This window comes from Scatophagus argus, chromosome 22 (assembly GCF_020382885.2).
Source record: "Scatophagus argus isolate fScaArg1 chromosome 22, fScaArg1.pri, whole genome shotgun sequence".
NCBI lineage: Eukaryota > Metazoa > Chordata > Actinopteri > Scatophagidae > Scatophagus > Scatophagus argus.
In genome coordinates this window covers 17,908,989-17,926,770 of record NC_058514.1, presented here as the reverse complement: position 1 = coordinate 17,926,770, position 17,782 = coordinate 17,908,989, and the positions used below count along the sequence as shown (strand labels likewise).

General features: G+C 42.3%; 1 protein-coding gene across 1 annotated transcript; it reads left to right on the top strand.

Moving 5' to 3' along the window:
- Positions 1–3,542: 3,542 nt before the first annotated feature.
- On the top strand, positions 3,543–6,266 carry LOC124054096. The gene is made up of 4 exons (XM_046379765.1): positions 3,543–4,768; positions 4,877–5,035; positions 5,199–5,285; positions 6,000–6,266. Exons 1-4 carry the CDS (start codon positions 3,938–3,940, stop codon positions 6,264–6,266), a joined length of 1,344 nt encoding a protein of 447 aa, XP_046235721.1. The 5' UTR covers positions 3,543–3,937.
- The last annotated feature ends 11,516 nt before the right edge of the window (positions 6,267–17,782 follow it).

Here is a 17,782-nt window from a genome sequence, read left to right as displayed (position 1 = left end):
CCCCCTCGACTGCCGCTTTAACCTTTTCCTCCACCTCCCATGAGAGCATAGCCACGAAACAAGTCTCGGGGAGGATAGTTCTGGATTCGGGTTCAGTATGGTCTGGACTGAACATTCGAGACAGGCAATCAGGTTTGACGTTCTTAGAACCAGGTCGGTAAGAGAGAGTGAAAATAGCCCATCTGGCCTGCCTTGCATTTAGCCTTTTAGCGGTTCTTAAATACTCTAGGTTCTTATGATCAGTCCAAACCAGGAAAGGCTGAGAGGCTCCCTCCAGGCAGTGTCTTCACTCCTCCAGAGCCACCTTAACAGCCAGCAGCTCGCGGTCCCCAATATCATAATTTCGCTCAGCAGAGGAAAGTTTCTTAGACAAGAATGCACACGGGTGCAATTTACCGTCCTGGGGATTAATTTGTGAGAAGACCGCTCCGACCCCGATGTCCGAAGCGTCCACCTCGACCACGAACTGCTGACTGGGATCTGGGAGGATGAGAACAGGAGCAGAGGTGAATCTCTTCTTGAGACCCAGAAATGCAGCTTCGCATGCGGGGCTCCAAACAAAAGGTCTGTGGGGAGAGGTGAGACAATGCAAAGGCGAAGCTATGGTGCTATAGTTGCGAATGAATTTCCTGTAGAAGTTAGCAAAACCCAAAAACCTTTGAACATCCTTGCGTGACCTGGGGGTAGGCCAATCCGCCACCGCGGAGACCTTCCCAGGATCCATCCTGACCTCCCCCTCAGCAAGCACGAACCCAAGGAATGAGACCGAGGGTCTGTGAAACTCGCACTTCTCCGCTTTGACAAACAGCTGGTTCTGAAGCAGCCGCTGAAGCACCGAGTGGACATGGTGAGTGTGTGACTCCTCATCGGGGGAAAAGATCAGGATGTCATCTAGATAAACAAAGACAAAAACATTGAGCATGTCACGAAGCACATCATTGACTAAACAGCAGGAGCATTCGTGAGTCCAAAAGGCATGACAAGATATTCGTAATGGCCCGTGGGAGTGTTGAAAGCCGTCTTCCATTCGTCCCCCTCCCTGATTCTAACTAAGTGATAGGCGTTGCGGAGGTCCAGTTTGGTGAAGATAGTGGCCCCTTCCAGAAGCTCGAAGGCAGTGGAGATGAGGGGAAGGGGGTACCTGTTCTTAACAGCAATGTCATTAAGGCCACGGTAATCGATGCAGGGATGGAGGGTCTTGTCCTTCTTTTCCACAAAGAAGAAACCCGCACCGGCAGGAGATGAAGAGGGACGGATAATCACGGCAGCGAGAGAATCCCTGATGTAGTCCTCCATGGCTTTACGCTCAGGTGCCGAGAGAGAGAATAACCTACCCCTGGGGGGTGTGCTTCCTGGTAGGAGATTGATAGCACAGTCGTAGGGACGATGCGGTGGCAGGGACATGGCTTTGGCTTTACTGAAAACCTCTGCTAAATCATGGTAACATGGCGGCACATTAACAAGGTCAGGATTAAGGGGATCAGGATTAGCAACAGGATTGCTGGGCCTGGGAAGACAGGAGCCAGCACAACCAGGGCCCCAAGAGGTAATCCTTCCACTGTCCCAGTCAAAATCAGGATTATGAGCCAAGGGTGACCTAAAATTACTTGATGCGCCACCGAGTCAAAAACATGAAAACTTAACATTTCGGTGTGCGAGTCAGGGAAAATTAATTAATTATAATTAATCGACTGGGTCCGGTGAGTAATTCTGCCCAAGAGGCTGCCATCCACGGCTTTTACCTCAAGAGGGCGACGGAGACTAAATCTCCTCAACCGCAGTCTCCTAGCAAGAGAAGAGTTCATGAGGTTAGCGTCAGCACCAGAGTCAATGAACACGGAGAGCAGGAGGGAATTGGTACCGGAGATAAACCTGACTTGAGGCTGGCACCTCGCGGGGTTTCCGATGACGAAACTCCTACTCACCCGAAGCTGCTTCCCAGGCTGAGCACGAACCCCTTTAACATGGCAGGAACTCACGAGATGACCCAGCTGCCCCCAGTAATAGCACCTCCCGTCCCGTTGCCGACGGAGACGCTCCTCCGCTGGAAGGTGGGTCCGACCCACCTGCATGGGTTCCTCCATGGGAGGGGTAACGGGAACCAGACTGGATGCCGGCGGACGGATGTGACTAGGCCGATCCTGCACTGTAAAACCTAACAACCAACCTTACTTAAAATGGTTAATAATTGAAACTCGTGTTTTGTCTTTTGTTGAGTTTACTTGCTTAAACTAAGTTTTTTAAAATGAAAAGTCACTTACTCACTCAAGCCAAGTAAACTATAATTGAATTCCATAAGTAAGTGCTATTTTTGCACCAAGTTCACAATTGATGTGCAGGGAGGGGGTTGGATACAGTCTATGAAACTCCTCACTTTGGGCTATTCTGATTCTTTAATGATAAAATAAAGATCAGCTTACAGCGTCATTCAAATGAACAGGCCTATCTGACAGAGCAAAGCAGAGCTATTAAGTAGATAACCTATTTTATTAAAAATGACAGGAAGTGTAGCCTATAGCACAAATAATGCAAAACCAAACAACATCCTTTATTTATGCAATTACATTTTTCTTACACAGTTGGGAGTTATAATCGCAATCTCCATTTCACTGTTTTTTTTAATAGCCTAGGCCAATCTCAAATATGCATGTGACAAATTACATTTTTCTAATCTTGAATCACCAAATTACGCCTGACTGAACGTTTCACACAATGACATTGATGACGCCAAAGCGGAAGTTGACCGCGCAGCACAGCGCCTGCATTCTTTCTTTTCCCAGCCTTGACCTGTTTGAGTTTGAACGTGTGCACGGTTAGGGCCCTGGCTTCGGCTGATTTTGCCTTTCTGATTTTCGGATCTCTGGATGACACGGGATTCAACTTCTATTGGTAAGTGATAAGTTTCTTAACAGTTAAACACAAGTAGTAGTAGGGAAGTTTGTGTGATTTGCCTTAAATGCGAATAAAATTGCCTCTAGCACGCACGGCTTTACCACAATGCTTAGCCAAGGCGCGTTTCCTGAACATGTTCGCTAACTGCTGGTGTGAATTTAGCTCTGTAGGTCCCAGTTGTCAAATTACATGGCTTTTAGTCATTTGGTCGTGTGTTTTCAAGTGAGCTGGGTGAAATCTCTTAATCATACTAATGATTCAGCTCAGTTGTCTTTAGCTAGAAGTTATCGAGAAGCTTAGCTGCTATTGCTATATACCAGACAGCAGACGTGAGGTAACATTTAACTATTGAGGCTAGTGTTTTGCTGTTAGATAAAAAAATACGGTCAGTGGCGTGAGTAACGTTAATGTTGTTTATGATGTGTTAGTTACTGTAGCTGCTAGCAGGATAACGTTAACAGTTTGAGGATGAGCTTCACTAGGCTGTTAAGTGTTCGTTAGTTTGCTAACGTTAGCTTAGCAACGAATCAGTTTGCCGTGTGGTCAAAGGTAATGCCTTTACTTTCGGTCAACAGAAGGTGAGGTATCAAAAAGGTTTAATGAAGTGGGCTCTCCCGTGTTGGCAGATTGACAGTAATTAGCTGATAATGTCACGAGAGGGAAGTTGTGTGTGTGCCTGAAGCGCTATATCTTTTGCTGATTAGGTGTAGGCATACGTCTTCCTAGAAGCAATATATTTATTCAAATACTTGTTTAACGTCCAGGCTACTTTTGTTGACAAAGAGTCTGAAGTTAATTCTTTCATGCCACTCTTGATGTGAAGTTCTGCAGCAGTGCTCAGCTCACATTTAAAATGTGCAAGTTTTTATTACAGCTATTAATGTGTTGCATTATCTAAATGTTTTGTCTTGTAGGATTATGGAAGACAAGTGGCCTGTCAGAGTTTTTGTGTCTGATGATGACATTAGAAGGTTCAGCTTTGACAAAAAACCAAGCAATGTAGAAGAATTGCTGTCTGAGCTCAAGCTTAAATTGGCGTTGTCATATGAATTCAAAATTCATTATGAAGATCTTCAACAACGCTCTGTGCAAACTGACTGATATGTCAGAATTACCTGAACGACCTACAATCAAGATTGTGAGTTGTGTGGTCCATAGCTCATCATCCCTGAGCACATGCAGCACAGAAATCCTAAGCCCAAGACGCACTGAAGCCCAAAGACTTAGAGAAGATCCTTGGCCTGCAGAGTTTGAAATCCCGGAATTCCCTGTAGACATCAATTACAGACTAAGGCAGGGAGATCTGGCTTACATGAGAGATGGCTCCCTGTTAAAGATGTCTCGTGACTTGAAACATGGGATCTTGGAGAAACTTGCAGAAGCCATGTACAAGTTTATGGCTTACCCTGCTGATTATCACTTTGGTCATGTGGCATCTGCACTTATCAAGGCACATCCCTGTTTGTCTGAACCTGGATCACCCACTGGATATTGTGTGTGGAAAAATAGCTTGAAGTTTAAGATGGGCAATTATCACACTAAACTACGAAGGTCAGGAATGGCTGATGTCTCAGTGAATGGCAACAAAAGGGGGAAAGATTTCCCAGATGGGGACCCAACAAGCAGCAAAATCAAGAGGCCTAAAAGGAGCGAAACAAACTTCTTGCCTAATTTCCCCGATGGAGAGAATACTGCTTCTCTTGAGAAGATAAGAGTTGAACTAGAGATGGAGGCTAAAAAACATTTACCTGATGTACTTGGTGTGAAAAAGAAGATGGAACTAACATTCTCACTGAGGAGAAGAGAGATCGTAGAAGAGCAACCACCTGTGAAGAAGATGGTAGAACGCTGGCCAGCACTCTTCACAGAAACTCAGGTGTGTATGTGTGTGTACGTGCTTATACTATATACAGTACATATTCTACTATCAGTATCTGTAAACGTTGTTGTGGTGGTGGTGGTGTTGTTGTATGTCTGTTTTCAGATCTATGATGAGTTCTCAAGAGTTGCCAGCAAAAATCTTTGCCAACAGTTCTTTGAAGCATTGGACACGCACACACCCCGTCTTGTTCAGATAATGAAGTCCAAAGGGGGGAAAGTCAGTGAATCCCTTGATGGCTTTCTCAGCCAGATTGATAGTCAGGTAATTATAATACGTTTTACTCTTTGAACATCAGGCTTATCTACAGCATATTCTGAAGCTCTTGAAAAATGTCTTATCCATTTTTCAAATGTTCTCATTTTCTTCGTGGTGATGCATGTGCAAGTTATTGTATTTTTGCCCTTGATATACGTTATGCATTTAGAACATCACTGCTAAACGGACCATTGTGCTGCGCTGTCTGCCCGTGCTCCTTGGAGATGATGACTGTGAATTCCACAGAAGTTGTTTTGTAAGTATTTCTTAACATTTCCTCACTAACACACAAAAATAACATCCTATTCTCTCCCTTGCATGTGAATGTACACTTGAGCACCAGTAGGCTGTGTTGTATTGAAACACAGACCAGCCTTCACTCCCCACATGCGTCAGTGAGCCTTGGCTGTCCGTGGTACACTATTGTCCTGTTCTTGAACCACTTATGATTGCCACTTATGATTGCACATAATCTTCTTTTCTCACCTAACAAAATAGATGGCATCATGAGAAAAGAAGATTATGTGGCTATTGTGTGGTACATGCAGCACTGACAAGGTGTTTACATACAGGAAGGCCCTTTATGTTTACACCAGTTCTGTTCAGAGGAATGGGTCATAATTCCAGCAAGGTCTTGGAATAAGCTTCTGGAAGGATACCCAAAACTTTTGGCCCAAGAGAAACAGTTTTAAGGCCATTCTACCAAATACTAAGAAAGTGTATGTAAATGTTTGACTAATGAAAATAAAATACAATCTCTATAATCGAATAATATTATTATTCCAACATTTAACAAATACGAAATATATGGTAGTATTTATTGACCTAAAGGACAAAGTTTTCTCTGAATTAATGTTCGATAATAAAGAGAAAAAGGTTTTTGTTATTTCTGAAGTGTATGTAAATTTCTGGCTCCAACTGTAGATGTATCCATTCACTCACTTGTCCTTCTGTTTTGATTTCACTGCAGGATTCAGACACAGGAGAGGACCAGGTGCCAGTGGGTATACTGACAGTCATCCCTGAGGACGACCCAAATCCTGCGGCCAGTCTTCACCTCAAGCCTGCCAGCATTGCTCTAATTCTTGAGGGAGACATAGTCTTGGATGATCTGTCTTCATACCCTGAAGCGTTTTGCTTGTTGTTTGGCCTGATTTACGCTTTGCATCTTGACTACCCGAAGTCAATGAGGTATTCGTTTGAGTTCATTCAGAAAGTCCAAAATTGCAAAGCTTGAAAAATGCTGTTTTGAGCACATAAAACAAAACATTCAGTCAGATCTTGGGAGGTTTCAGTTATCTCTCAACAGGTCTACATTTGTAAGGTGGATCATGGTTCATATAGCTCTCGCTCATTATTATATTCATGAATGTGTGTGTGTGTGTGTGTGTGTGTGCACCGCTTTCTCTCTCTCTCTCTCTCTCTCTCTCTCTGTGTGTTTGTGTGTGTGTGTGTGTCTGTGTGCAATGAAGGTGCATCTGAGTATGCCTGTGATGGGTGCATGCATGTGTGACTGTTTGGTGTGAATGTGTCACATGTGTTATTGATGATGTTATCATGGCCGCCATCTGAGCAATGTACCTGAGCATATTCCCATCCTCCTGTGAAACTGTACACTGGTGATACTTGTTTAGTGCTCCTGTTGGAACTGTAGGTACACACAGCGGTGCGCGTGCACGTGCATGTGCATAACTACACACGCACACAGTAACAAGAGCAGTAACAACTCATAAACTGATGCCTCACAGCCAGTGGACATAACCACACAACCACACCATGCCAGTGGACATAACCACACAGATGCCAGTGGACATCACAACACAAATGCATGTACATGTAATGTAGATCAGCCCTGCGCTCTTCACATTCATACACTGATACCCTCTTATACGCACACCCCACACACAAACAAGCACACACACGCACATGCACGCACACACACAGGGCCATGCATCAGGCGGTTTAGTCGCCATTTTGTTTTTCCATGGCTGCATTTCCATTCCTTTTAAGGCAGGGGAAATACATTTTTGCATTCTGTTTGTAAAATCTGTTTGTTCATTTTGACGTGAGTTTCCCCTCCTTTGATAAGGTGGTGTGATTTAATTATGTTTTTTTTGTCAAGTGCTATTGGTTTGAGAGGCTACAGTTACATTTTATCTTAAACAAGGCTGTTTTGTTCAGAAACTGCAAAGTCTGGAAATGTTAGAGGTTTCTTACGGCTTGAGTTATATAAACTTGATTTTTTCCAGGCAATCGGTTTCCTGATTTCATTCAAGTTCACAGAACTTAACACAACCTAATGAATCTTAAGTTCACATTACTGCAATGTCGTAAGTGAATTTAAATTAGTTTTTGACATTTTCTAAACTGGAGTAAACTGAGTACTGTTTAATATCAGCGTATTAGTTTACTTTAAATGAAAAAAGTACTTGTTCATTTACTTAACTTTTTCCAGGCAATCGGTTTCCTGATTTCATTCAAGTTCACAGAACTTAACACAACCTAATGAATCTTAAGTTCACATTACTGCAATGTCGTAAGTGAATTTAAATTAGTTTTTGACATTTTCTAAACTGGGGTAAACTGAGTACTGTTTAATATCAGCGTATTAGTTTACTTTAAATGAAAAAAGTACTTGTTCATTTACTTAACTTTTTCCAGGCAATCGGTTTCCACATTTTTTTTTTAGTAAAGTTAACTTGTCAGGTTTTACAGTGTGGGAATCGCTCCTCCACCCGCGGAGAGGCGAGGCACGAGCCCGCAGCCGTCCCCTCTCCTGATCGCACTCGGTGAGTCGCTTGTCTATCTTAATGGCCAAGGCGATGAGCGAGTCTAGGTCTTCTGGTAGGTCGACCGGTATAAGCTGTTCTTTCAATGACTCAGAAAGACCTTGAAAAAAAGCGTCAATCAACGCCACCGGATTCCACTCACTTTCAGCGGCGAGTGTGCGGAAGTCGATAGCGTAGTCAGAAACCCTGCGTTTACCTTGTCTTAGCTTGAGTAGGGACCTGGCTGCTTCTCTGCCGGGGGTGGTATGTTGAAAAACCTGCTCGAGAGCTCGAGTGAAGCTGGCGAGAGAAGAGCAGGCTGCCGACCTGCGGCTCCATTCAGCCATAGCCCACGCCTCAGCTCGCCCGGTGAGGTGGGAAATGATGAACGCCACCTTCGCCCGGTCCGAAGGAAAAGCCGCCACAAAAGCTCAAAATGCAGTTCACATTGAGTCAAAAAGGGTATAACGTCACCAGATTCCCCGGAGAACCGCTCAGGGCGAGAGAGCTGGAGACACGATGAAGCGGCGCTAACCCGTGGCTGTGAGTCCGAGGGCCGCCCAGGAAGAGTGGCTGGGTTGGACGGCGCCGCCGAAGGAGTTTCTCGCGGCAGGTGACTGAGCAAATCACTCAGCTGTGAGCCCAACGCTGTCATCATGGAGTCCTGGCGGAGCGCCAATTCTCTCAGATCAGCGCACAGAGACGTGAGCTGCTCCTGTTGCTGAGCTAACCTCTGTCCCTGTGCTCGGAGCGCTTGCTGAACCGGGTCCGAGTCGGCTGAGTCCATATTGGCCAGTTCGTACTGTCACGGTCCTGACTAGGCAAATAAGGAAAGACTCAACTGCGCGACTGGAGACGGTCAAGCAGAGAAACAACGTTTAATCAGGCTGGGGTCGGTACACAAAAAGGCAGTCAGAAACAGGCAACGGTATCCAATAAACGTGAGGCTAAGACGAGGTCAGGAAACAAACGAGCAGGGATCAAAACACTGGTGACAAGACTATGAAAAAATGCTGGAACGTGAAGTAAATACGACAACGAACTGGCAACGAGACAAGACACAAGAGGGAATATATACACGAGGCTAATGGGGAGTGATATGAGGCAGGTGCGGGGAAAACAATCAGGGAACGGGTGCACACAGACGGGGAGGAGGCAGGGCAGACAGGAACCTGAAACAGAGACAGAGGTGAGTGAACGTAAAATAAAACAGGAAGACAAGACATGAAACATGAGGGAAATAATAAAGCACTTAACAAGGATCATGACATCAACTTTATTTGTATAGCCCATTTTTACAAGCAGTTTGTCTCAAAGGGCTTAACATAACATCAGCAACATCCTCTGCCCTTCGACCCTCACATCGACTAAGGAAAAACTCCCAGAAAAACCTTTAACAGGAAAAAATGGAAGAAACCTCAGGGTGAGCAACAGAGGAGGGATCCCTCACCCAGGACGGGCAGACGTGCAATGGATGTTGTACAGGCAGGAAAGCAATTAACAACATGAGAAATTACATTACTAAAAAGATAAGTAAAACAAAATCTCAACTGTTTAGTTTCACTTTTTGCTACCACCTCAATATGATTTTAACATTTCGCAAGTTATAAGAAAATTATAGTAATGAAAATTATAATGAACTGCTGTAACATTCATGTATATATATATTTTTTTTTTTATGTGATGTTGAGAATCACTATCCTATCAGTTCGATTTCGGCCCGTAGGGAGAACCACCCCGCCGATAGTCGGTACACAGAAGAATGACAGGCAGATGTCAACAATACACATTGGGTTGGTCATAGAGCTGGCTACCGTTCAACTTGAAGATCTGGATGGAGAGATACCTGCAGAAAGATACAGAGAGAGAGAGAGAGAAAGGGAGGGAGAGACACAAGACTACGAGGAGAACTGGACACACAGTTAGTGACATAAAATAATGAACTGCATGTTAATCTGACGAGGGGAGAGGATAGAAGAGGAAAAGGAGGAGGGGAAACTGCTTGGTGGATCATGTTTGTGTCCCCCGGCAGCATAGGCCTATAGCAGCTTAGCTATGATAGAGATTTAAAGATTAACAGTTAGTCAGACCTATTCTACCTGTGGCTATATATCATGAGGTGAGTGAAACTATGCCTACCAGCCCTACACACTTTATTTGGTGCTAACTACATGCTTTACTAAACAGAAAGGTTTTAAGTTTAGTCTTAAAAGTGGAGGTGGTGTCTGCCTGTCGAACCCAGATTGGCAGCTGGTTCCACAGCAGGGGTGCCTGATAGCTAAAGGCTCGTCCTCCCGTTCTACTTTTATGAATTCTGGGAACTGTAAGTAAACCTGCACTCTGTGATCTGAGTGATCTATTGGGAATATATGGGACTATTAGATCCTGCAGGTATGATGGGGCTAATCCATTTAGGGCCTTATATGTAAGTAGGAGAATTTTAAAGTCTATTCTGAATTTTACCGGAAGCCAGTGAAGAGAAGCTAAGATGAGGGAGATGTGATCCCTTTTACTGATTCCTGTTGAAACTCTAGCCGCTGCATTCTGGATCAGCTGCAGGCTATTAATGGAGTAATTTGGACATCCTGACAATAGCGAGTTGCAGTAGTCCAGCCAAGTTTTTCAGCATCACTCTGAGAGAGGACACTCCTAATCTTAGCAATATTACGAAGGTGAAAGAAGGCGGTCTAAGAGGTCGGTTTAATGTGATGAATAAATGACACATCCTGATCGAAGATAACGCCGAGGTTCCTCGCAGTCGTACTGGAGGCACTTCAAAGCCATCTGTGAAAATGTTGTTGACTGTTGTTTAACTTCAATGGTACTTGCGATGATGATCTCAAACACATCAAAGCCATCTGTGAAAATGTCATTGACTGTTGTTGAACTTCAATGATACTTGTGATGATAAACTCAAAAACTTCAAAGCCATCAGTGAAAATGTCTTTGGATGTCAAGAACGTCCAAGTAATGGGTGACTATGAAGTCAGAGACTTCAATTCCATCTTGAAAAAGTCGTTGTCATAAAACATCAAAGTCATCAGTGTCCATGATGTCAGAGACTTCAAAGCCATGTGCGAAAATGCATTTGACTGATATTTAACTTGAATGTTTTTGTGATGATGATCTGAGAGACTTCAAAGCCATCTGTGAAAAGGTATTTGACTGTTATTTAACTTAAATGTTTATTGTGATGATGGTGTCAGAGACTTCAAAGCAATCTATCAAAATGTTGTTGACTGTTGTTTAACTTCAATTGTTCTTGTTACGATGATATCAGAGACTTCAAAGCCATCTGTGAAAAAGGCTTTGACTATTATAGACCGTCCACGTTGTGGGTAAGTATGAAGTCAGAGACTTCAGTTCCATCTGTGAAAATGTCTTCAGATGTCAAGAACGTCCAAGTTATGGGTGACAATGACGTCAGAGACTTCAGAGCCATCTGTTAAAATGTCGTTGACTGTTATAGAACGTTCAAGTTATGGGTGATGATGATGAAGTAAGAGACTTATAAGCCATCTGTGAAAATGTAAGACTATTAAAGACTGTCTAAGTTATACGTGAGTATGAAGTCAGACACTTCAAAGGCGTCTGTGAAAATGTATTTGACTGTTGTTTAACTTCAATGGTACTTGTGATGATGATGTCATAGACTTCAAAGCCATCTGTGACAATGTTGTTTACTGTTCTTTTACTTCAATTGTTCTTGTTATGATAATCTCAGACACTTCAAAGCGATCTGTGAAAATGTTGTTGACTGTTGTTTCACTTCAATTGTTCTTGTGATGATGATCTCAGACACTTCAAAGCCATCAGTGAAAATGTTGTTGACTATTCTTTAACTTCAATGGTTTTTCTGATGATGATCTCAGACACTTCAAAGCTATCTGTGAAAATATATTTTACTGTTATAGACTGTTCAAGTCATAAGTGACTATGATGTCGGAAACTTCAAAACCGTCTGTGAAAACGTCTTTGGATGTCAAGAACATCCACGTTATGGGTGACTATGAAATCTGAGACTTCAGTTCCATCTATGAAAAAGTCATCATCATAAAACGTCAAAGTTATCCATGTCCATGATGTCTGAGAGTTCAAAGCCATGTGCGAAAATGCATTTGACTGTTATTTAACTTGAATGTTTTTGTGATGATGATCTCAGAGACTTCAAAGCAATCTATAAAAATGTTGTTGACTGTTGTTGAACTTCAATGGTACTTGTGATGGTGATCTCAGACACTTAAAAGCCATCTGTGAAAATATCTTTTACTGTTATAGACCGTCCAAGTCATAAGTGACTATGATGTTGGAAACTTCAAAACTGTTACAGAAATTCAATGTTATTGGTGATGATGATGTCAGAGACTACAACGCAATCTGTGAAAATGGCTTCAGATGTCAAGAACGTCCAAGTTATGGGTGACTATGAAGTCAGAGACTTCAATTCCATCTTGAAAAAGTTGTTGTCATAAAACATCAAAATCGTCGGTGTCCATGATGTCAGAGACTTCTAAGCCATCTGTGAAAATGCATTTGACTGATATTTAACTTGAATGTTTTTGTGATGATGATCTGAGAGACTTCAAAGCCATCTGTGAAAATCTCTTCAGATGTCAAGAATGTCCAAGTTATGGGTGACAATGACGTCAGAAACTTCAAAAGCATCTGTGAAAATGTCTTTGGATGTCAAGAACGTCCAAGTTATGAGTGACTATGAAGTCAGAGACTTCAGAGCCATCTGTTAAAACGTCGTTGACTGTTATAGAACGTTCAAGTTATGGGTGATGATGAAGTAAGAGACTTCAAAGCCATCTGTGAAAATGTCTTTGACTATTAAAGACTGTCCAAGTTATACGTGACTATGAAGTCAGACACTTCAACAGCGTCTGTCAAAATTTCTTTGGATGTCAAGACCGTCCAAGTTATGAGTGACGATGAAGTCAGAGACTTCAGTTCCATATGTGAAAAAGTCGTCGTCATAAAACGTCAAAGTCATCGGTTTCCATGATGTCAGAGACTTCAAAGCCATCTGTGAAAATGTATTTGACTGATATATAACTTAAATGTTTATTGTGATGATGATGTCAGAGACTTCAAAGCAATCTATGAAAATGTTGTTGACTGTTGATTAACTTCAAAGGTACTTCTGATGATGATCTCAGACACTTCAAAGCCATCTGAGAAAATGTCTTTGACTATTATAGACCGTCCACGTGGTGGGTAACTATGAAGTCAGAGACTTCAGTTCCATCTTGTCACGTTTGGTCGGCGTCGCTGACGCAGAAAAGTACTGCACCCCGATGCAGAGTCAAAAGGAGCGGGCAGGCGAGGTGGAGGTCCAAAAACAATTGTCTTTAATTAAAGATAACAAAAAACCAACTCAAAAACACACACTTACTGTGGCAAAAACTCCTGGGCAACAATAAGGCATGGCATGGCAAAACTTAACAAGGCTAGGGAAACTTGGCATGACATAGAGGAAAAAGGCAAAAAGATCCTGACATGACATGGGGGGAAAAAACACGGACGCTCTAACAACAGTGACTGGGAAGACAAGGACTAAATAGACAAGACAACGAGACACAGGTGACACACATCAGGAGGGAGAAAGCAATCAGGAAAACTAAAAGCAAAGTTACATGAAAACAGGACACACAGGGGAAGTGACGCTTTTCAAAATAAAACAGGACATGACAAAAAACCTTTAACATAATACATGGAAGCACAAGACAACATGGAACATGACACATGGACAGAAATCAAAAGACAAAGCATAACAAAACCACCAGGCATGACACATCTGTTAAAATGTCGTCGTCAAAAAAGTCAGTTATCCGTGTCCATGATGTCAGAGACTTCAAAGCCATCTGTGAAGATGTATTTGATTGTGATTTAACTTCAATGTTTTTGTGATGATGATCTGAGAGACTTCAAAGCCATGTGTGAAAATGTTGTTGACTGTCATTTAACTTCAATGGTACTTGTGATGATGAACTCAGAAACTTCAAAGCCATCAGTGAAAATGTCTTTGGATGTCAAGAACGTCCAAGTTATGGGTAACTATGAAGTCAGAGACTTCAATTCCATCTTGAAAAAGTCATTATCATAAAACATCAAAGTCATCGGTGTCCATGATGTCAGAGACTTCAAAGCCATGCGTGGAAAATGTATTTGGCTGTTATTTAACTTGAATGTTTTTGTGATGATGATCTGAGAGACTTCAAAGCCATGTGTGAAAATGTCTTTGACTGTTATAGAAATTCAATGTTATTGGTGATGATGATGTCAGAGACTTCAATGTAATCTGTGAAAATGGCTTCAGATGTCAAGAACGTCCAAGTTATACGTGACTATGAAGTCAGACACTTTAAAAGCGTCTGTGAAAATGTCTTTGAGTGTCAAGACCGTCCAAGTTAAGAGTGAGTATGAAGTCAGAGACTTCAGTTCCATCTGTGAAAAAGTCGTCATCATAAAACGTCAAAATCATCGGTGTCCATGATGTCAGAGACTTCAAAGCCATGTGCGAAAATGCATTTGACTGTTATTTAACTTCAGTGTTATTTGTTATGATGATCTCAGACACTTCAAAGCCATCAGTGAAAATGTCTTTGACTGTTACATAAATTCAATGTTATTGGTGATGATGATGTCAGAGACTTCAATGTAATCTGTGAAAATGGCTTCAGATGTCAAGAACGTCCAAGTTATACGTGACTATGAAGTCAGACACTTTAAAAGCGTCTGTGAAAATGTCTTTGGGTGTCAAGAACGTCCAAGTTATGGGTAACTATGAAGTCAGAGACTTCAATTCCATCTTGAAAAAGTCATTATCATAAAACGTCAAAATCATCGGTGTCCATGATGTCAGAGACTTCAAAGCCATGTGCGAAAATGCATTTGACTGATATTTAACTTCAGTGTTATTTGTTATGATGATCTCAGACACTTCAAAGCCATCAGTGAAAATGTCTTTGACTGTTACATAAATTCAATGTTATTGGTGATGATGATGTCAGACACTTCAAAGCCATCTGTGAAAATGTCTTTTACTGTTATAGACCGTCCAAGTCATAAGTGACTATGAAGTCAGACACTTCAAAAGCGTCTGTGAAAATGTCTTTGGAGGTCAAGACCGTCCAAGTTATGAGTGATTATGAATCAAGATTCTTCAGTTCCATCTGTGAAAAAGTCATAGTCGTCATAAAACGTCAAAGTTATCCGTATCCATGATGTCGTAGACTTCAAAGCCGTCTGTGAAAATGTTGTTGACTGTTGTTTTACTGAAATTGTTCTTGTGATGATTATCTCAGACAAGTCAAATCAAGTCAAGTCAACTTTATTTGTATAGCCCATTTTTACAAGCAGTTTGTCTCAAAGGGCTTAACATAACATCAGCAACATCCTCTGCCCTTCGACCCTCACATCGACTAAGGAAAAACTCCCAGAAAAACCTTTAACAGGAAAAAATGGAAGAAACCTCAGGGTGAGCAACAGAGGAGGGATCCCTCACCCAGGACGGGCAGACGTGCAATGGATGTTGTACAGGCAGAAAAGCAATTTACAACATGAGAAATGACATTACTAAAAAGATAAGTAAAACAAAATCTCAACTGTTTAGTTTCACTTTTTGCTACCACCTCAATATGATTTTAACATTTCACAAGTTATAAGAAAATTATAGCAATGAAAATTATAATGAACTGCTGCAACATTCATGTATATTTTTTTTTTTTTTTTTTTTATGTGATGTTGAGAATCACTATCCTATCAGTTCGATTTCGGCCCGTAGGGAGAACCACCCCGCCGATAGTCGGTACACAGAAGAATGACAGGCAGATGTCAACAATACACATTGGGTTGGTCATAGAGCTGGCTACAGTTCAACTTGAAGATCTGGATGGAGAGATACCTGCAGAAAGATACAGAGAGAGAGAGAGAGAAAGGGAGGGAGAGACACAAGACTACGAGGAGAACTGGACACACAGTTAGTGACATAAAATAATGAACTGCATGTTAATCTGACGAGGGGAGAGGATAGAAGAGGAAAAGGAGGAGGGGAAACTGCTTGGTGGATCATGTTTGTGTCCCCCGGCAGCATAGGCCTATAGCAGCTTAGCTATGATAGAGATTTAAAGATTAACAGTTAGTCAGACCTATTCTACCTGTGGCTATATATCATGAGGTGGGTGAAACTATGCCTACCAGCCCTACACACTTTATTTGGTGCTAACTATATGCTTTACTAAAGCGAAAGGTTTTAAGTTTAGTCTTAAAAGTGGAGGTGGTGTCTGCCTGTCGAACCCAGGTTGGCAGCTGGTTCCACAGCAGGGGTGCCTGATAGCTAAAGGCTCGTCCTCCCGTTCTACTTTTATGAATTCTGGGAACTGTAAGTAAACCTGCACTCTGTGATCTGAGTGATCTATTGGGAATATATGGGACTATTAGATCCTGTAGGTATGATGGGGCTAGTCCATTTAGGGCCTTATATGTAAGTAGGAGAATTTTAAAGTCTATTCTGAATTTTACCGGAAGCCAGTGAAGAGAAGCTAAGATGGGGGAGATGTGATCCCTTTTACTGATTCCTGTTAAAACTCTAGCTGCTGCATTCTGGATCAGCTGCAGGCTATTAATAGAGTAATTTGGACATCCTGACAATAGCGAGTTGCAGTAGTCCAGCCTAGAAGTAACGAAAGCATGGACAAGTTTTTCAGCATCACTCTGAGAGAGGACACTCCTAATCTTAGCAATATTACGGAGGTGAAAGAAGGCGGTCTTCGAGGTCTGTTTAATGTTATGAATAAATGACACGTCCTGATCGAAGATGACGCCGAGGTTCCTCGCAGTCGTACTGGAGGCCAAAGTAATGCCGTCCAGAGAGAGAATATTATCAGCTATTCTATTTCTAAGGTGTTTGGGGCCTAGAACAATGATCTCAGTTTTGTCTGAGTTTAATAATAAAAAATTGGAGGTCATCCAGTCCTTTATGTCCTCAAGACATGCCTGGAGTCTGGATAACGGCTCTGTTTCTTCAGGCTTTAAGGATAAGTACAACTGAGTGTCATCAGCATAACAATGAAAGTTTATGCCATGTTTCTGAATAATATTTCCTAGAGGGAGCATGTATAAAGTGAACAGGATCGGCCCAAGCACTGAACCTTGTGGAACACCGAGGCTAACCCTTATATATGAAGAGGAAACATTATTAACTTGAGCAAAGTGAAATCTATCTGTTAAATATGATTTGAACCAGCGTAGCGCAGTCCCTGTGATCCTAGTCTCATGTTCTAATCTGTGTAATAAAATGCTGTGATCTACAGTGTCGAAAGCAGCACTGAGATCTAGCAAAACAAGTATGGAGACAAGCCCCCGGTCTGATGCCATGAGGAGGTCATTTGTGACTTTAACCAGTGCTGTTTCTGTGCTGTGATGGGCTCTGAAACCGGACTGAAACATCTCAAAGAGACTGTTCCTGTGTAGGTGATCAATCAACTGATTTGCAACCACTCTTGCAAGTATTTTAGATAAGAACGGGAGGTTGGATATCGGCCTATAGTTTGCTAAGATGTCTGGGTCAAGTGAAGGTTTTTTAAGTAAAGGTCTAATGACAGCGGTTTTAAACGCCTGTGGTACATAACCTGTTGTTAAGGATAAGTTGATCTGATCTAAGAAGGAAACGCCAATCAAAGGAAAGACGTCCTTGAGGAGCTTAGTTGGGATGGGGTCTAAGAGACATGTAGTTGGGTTAGATTTGTTAATGCTGGAGGTCAGCTCAGGGAGGTCTATGGGCAGGAAGCTGTCCAGAAACTGTCCAGAGTTCTGGATCTCATCTCTGTAGTGGGTCTCATCATTGTTAGATATGAGACCCACCACAGTGGTGCCGTCCGCAAACTTAACGACCATATTTGTGGGGTGGATAGCAGAGCAGTCGTGTGTGTAGAGGGTGAATAAGGCAGGGCTGAGTGCACTACCCTGCGGCGTGCATAGG

Coding starts and splice junctions, on each gene's coding strand:
- LOC124054096 (XM_046379765.1), top strand. CDS start 3,938: ATGAATTCAAAATTCATTATGAAGATCTTCAACAACGCTCTGTGCAAA. Junction 4,769..4,876: donor CACTCTTCACAGAAACTCAG/GTGTGTATGTGT, acceptor GTCTGTTTTCAG/ATCTATGATGAGTTCTCAAG. Junction 5,036..5,198: donor TCAGCCAGATTGATAGTCAG/GTAATTATAATA, acceptor TTATGCATTTAG/AACATCACTGCTAAACGGAC.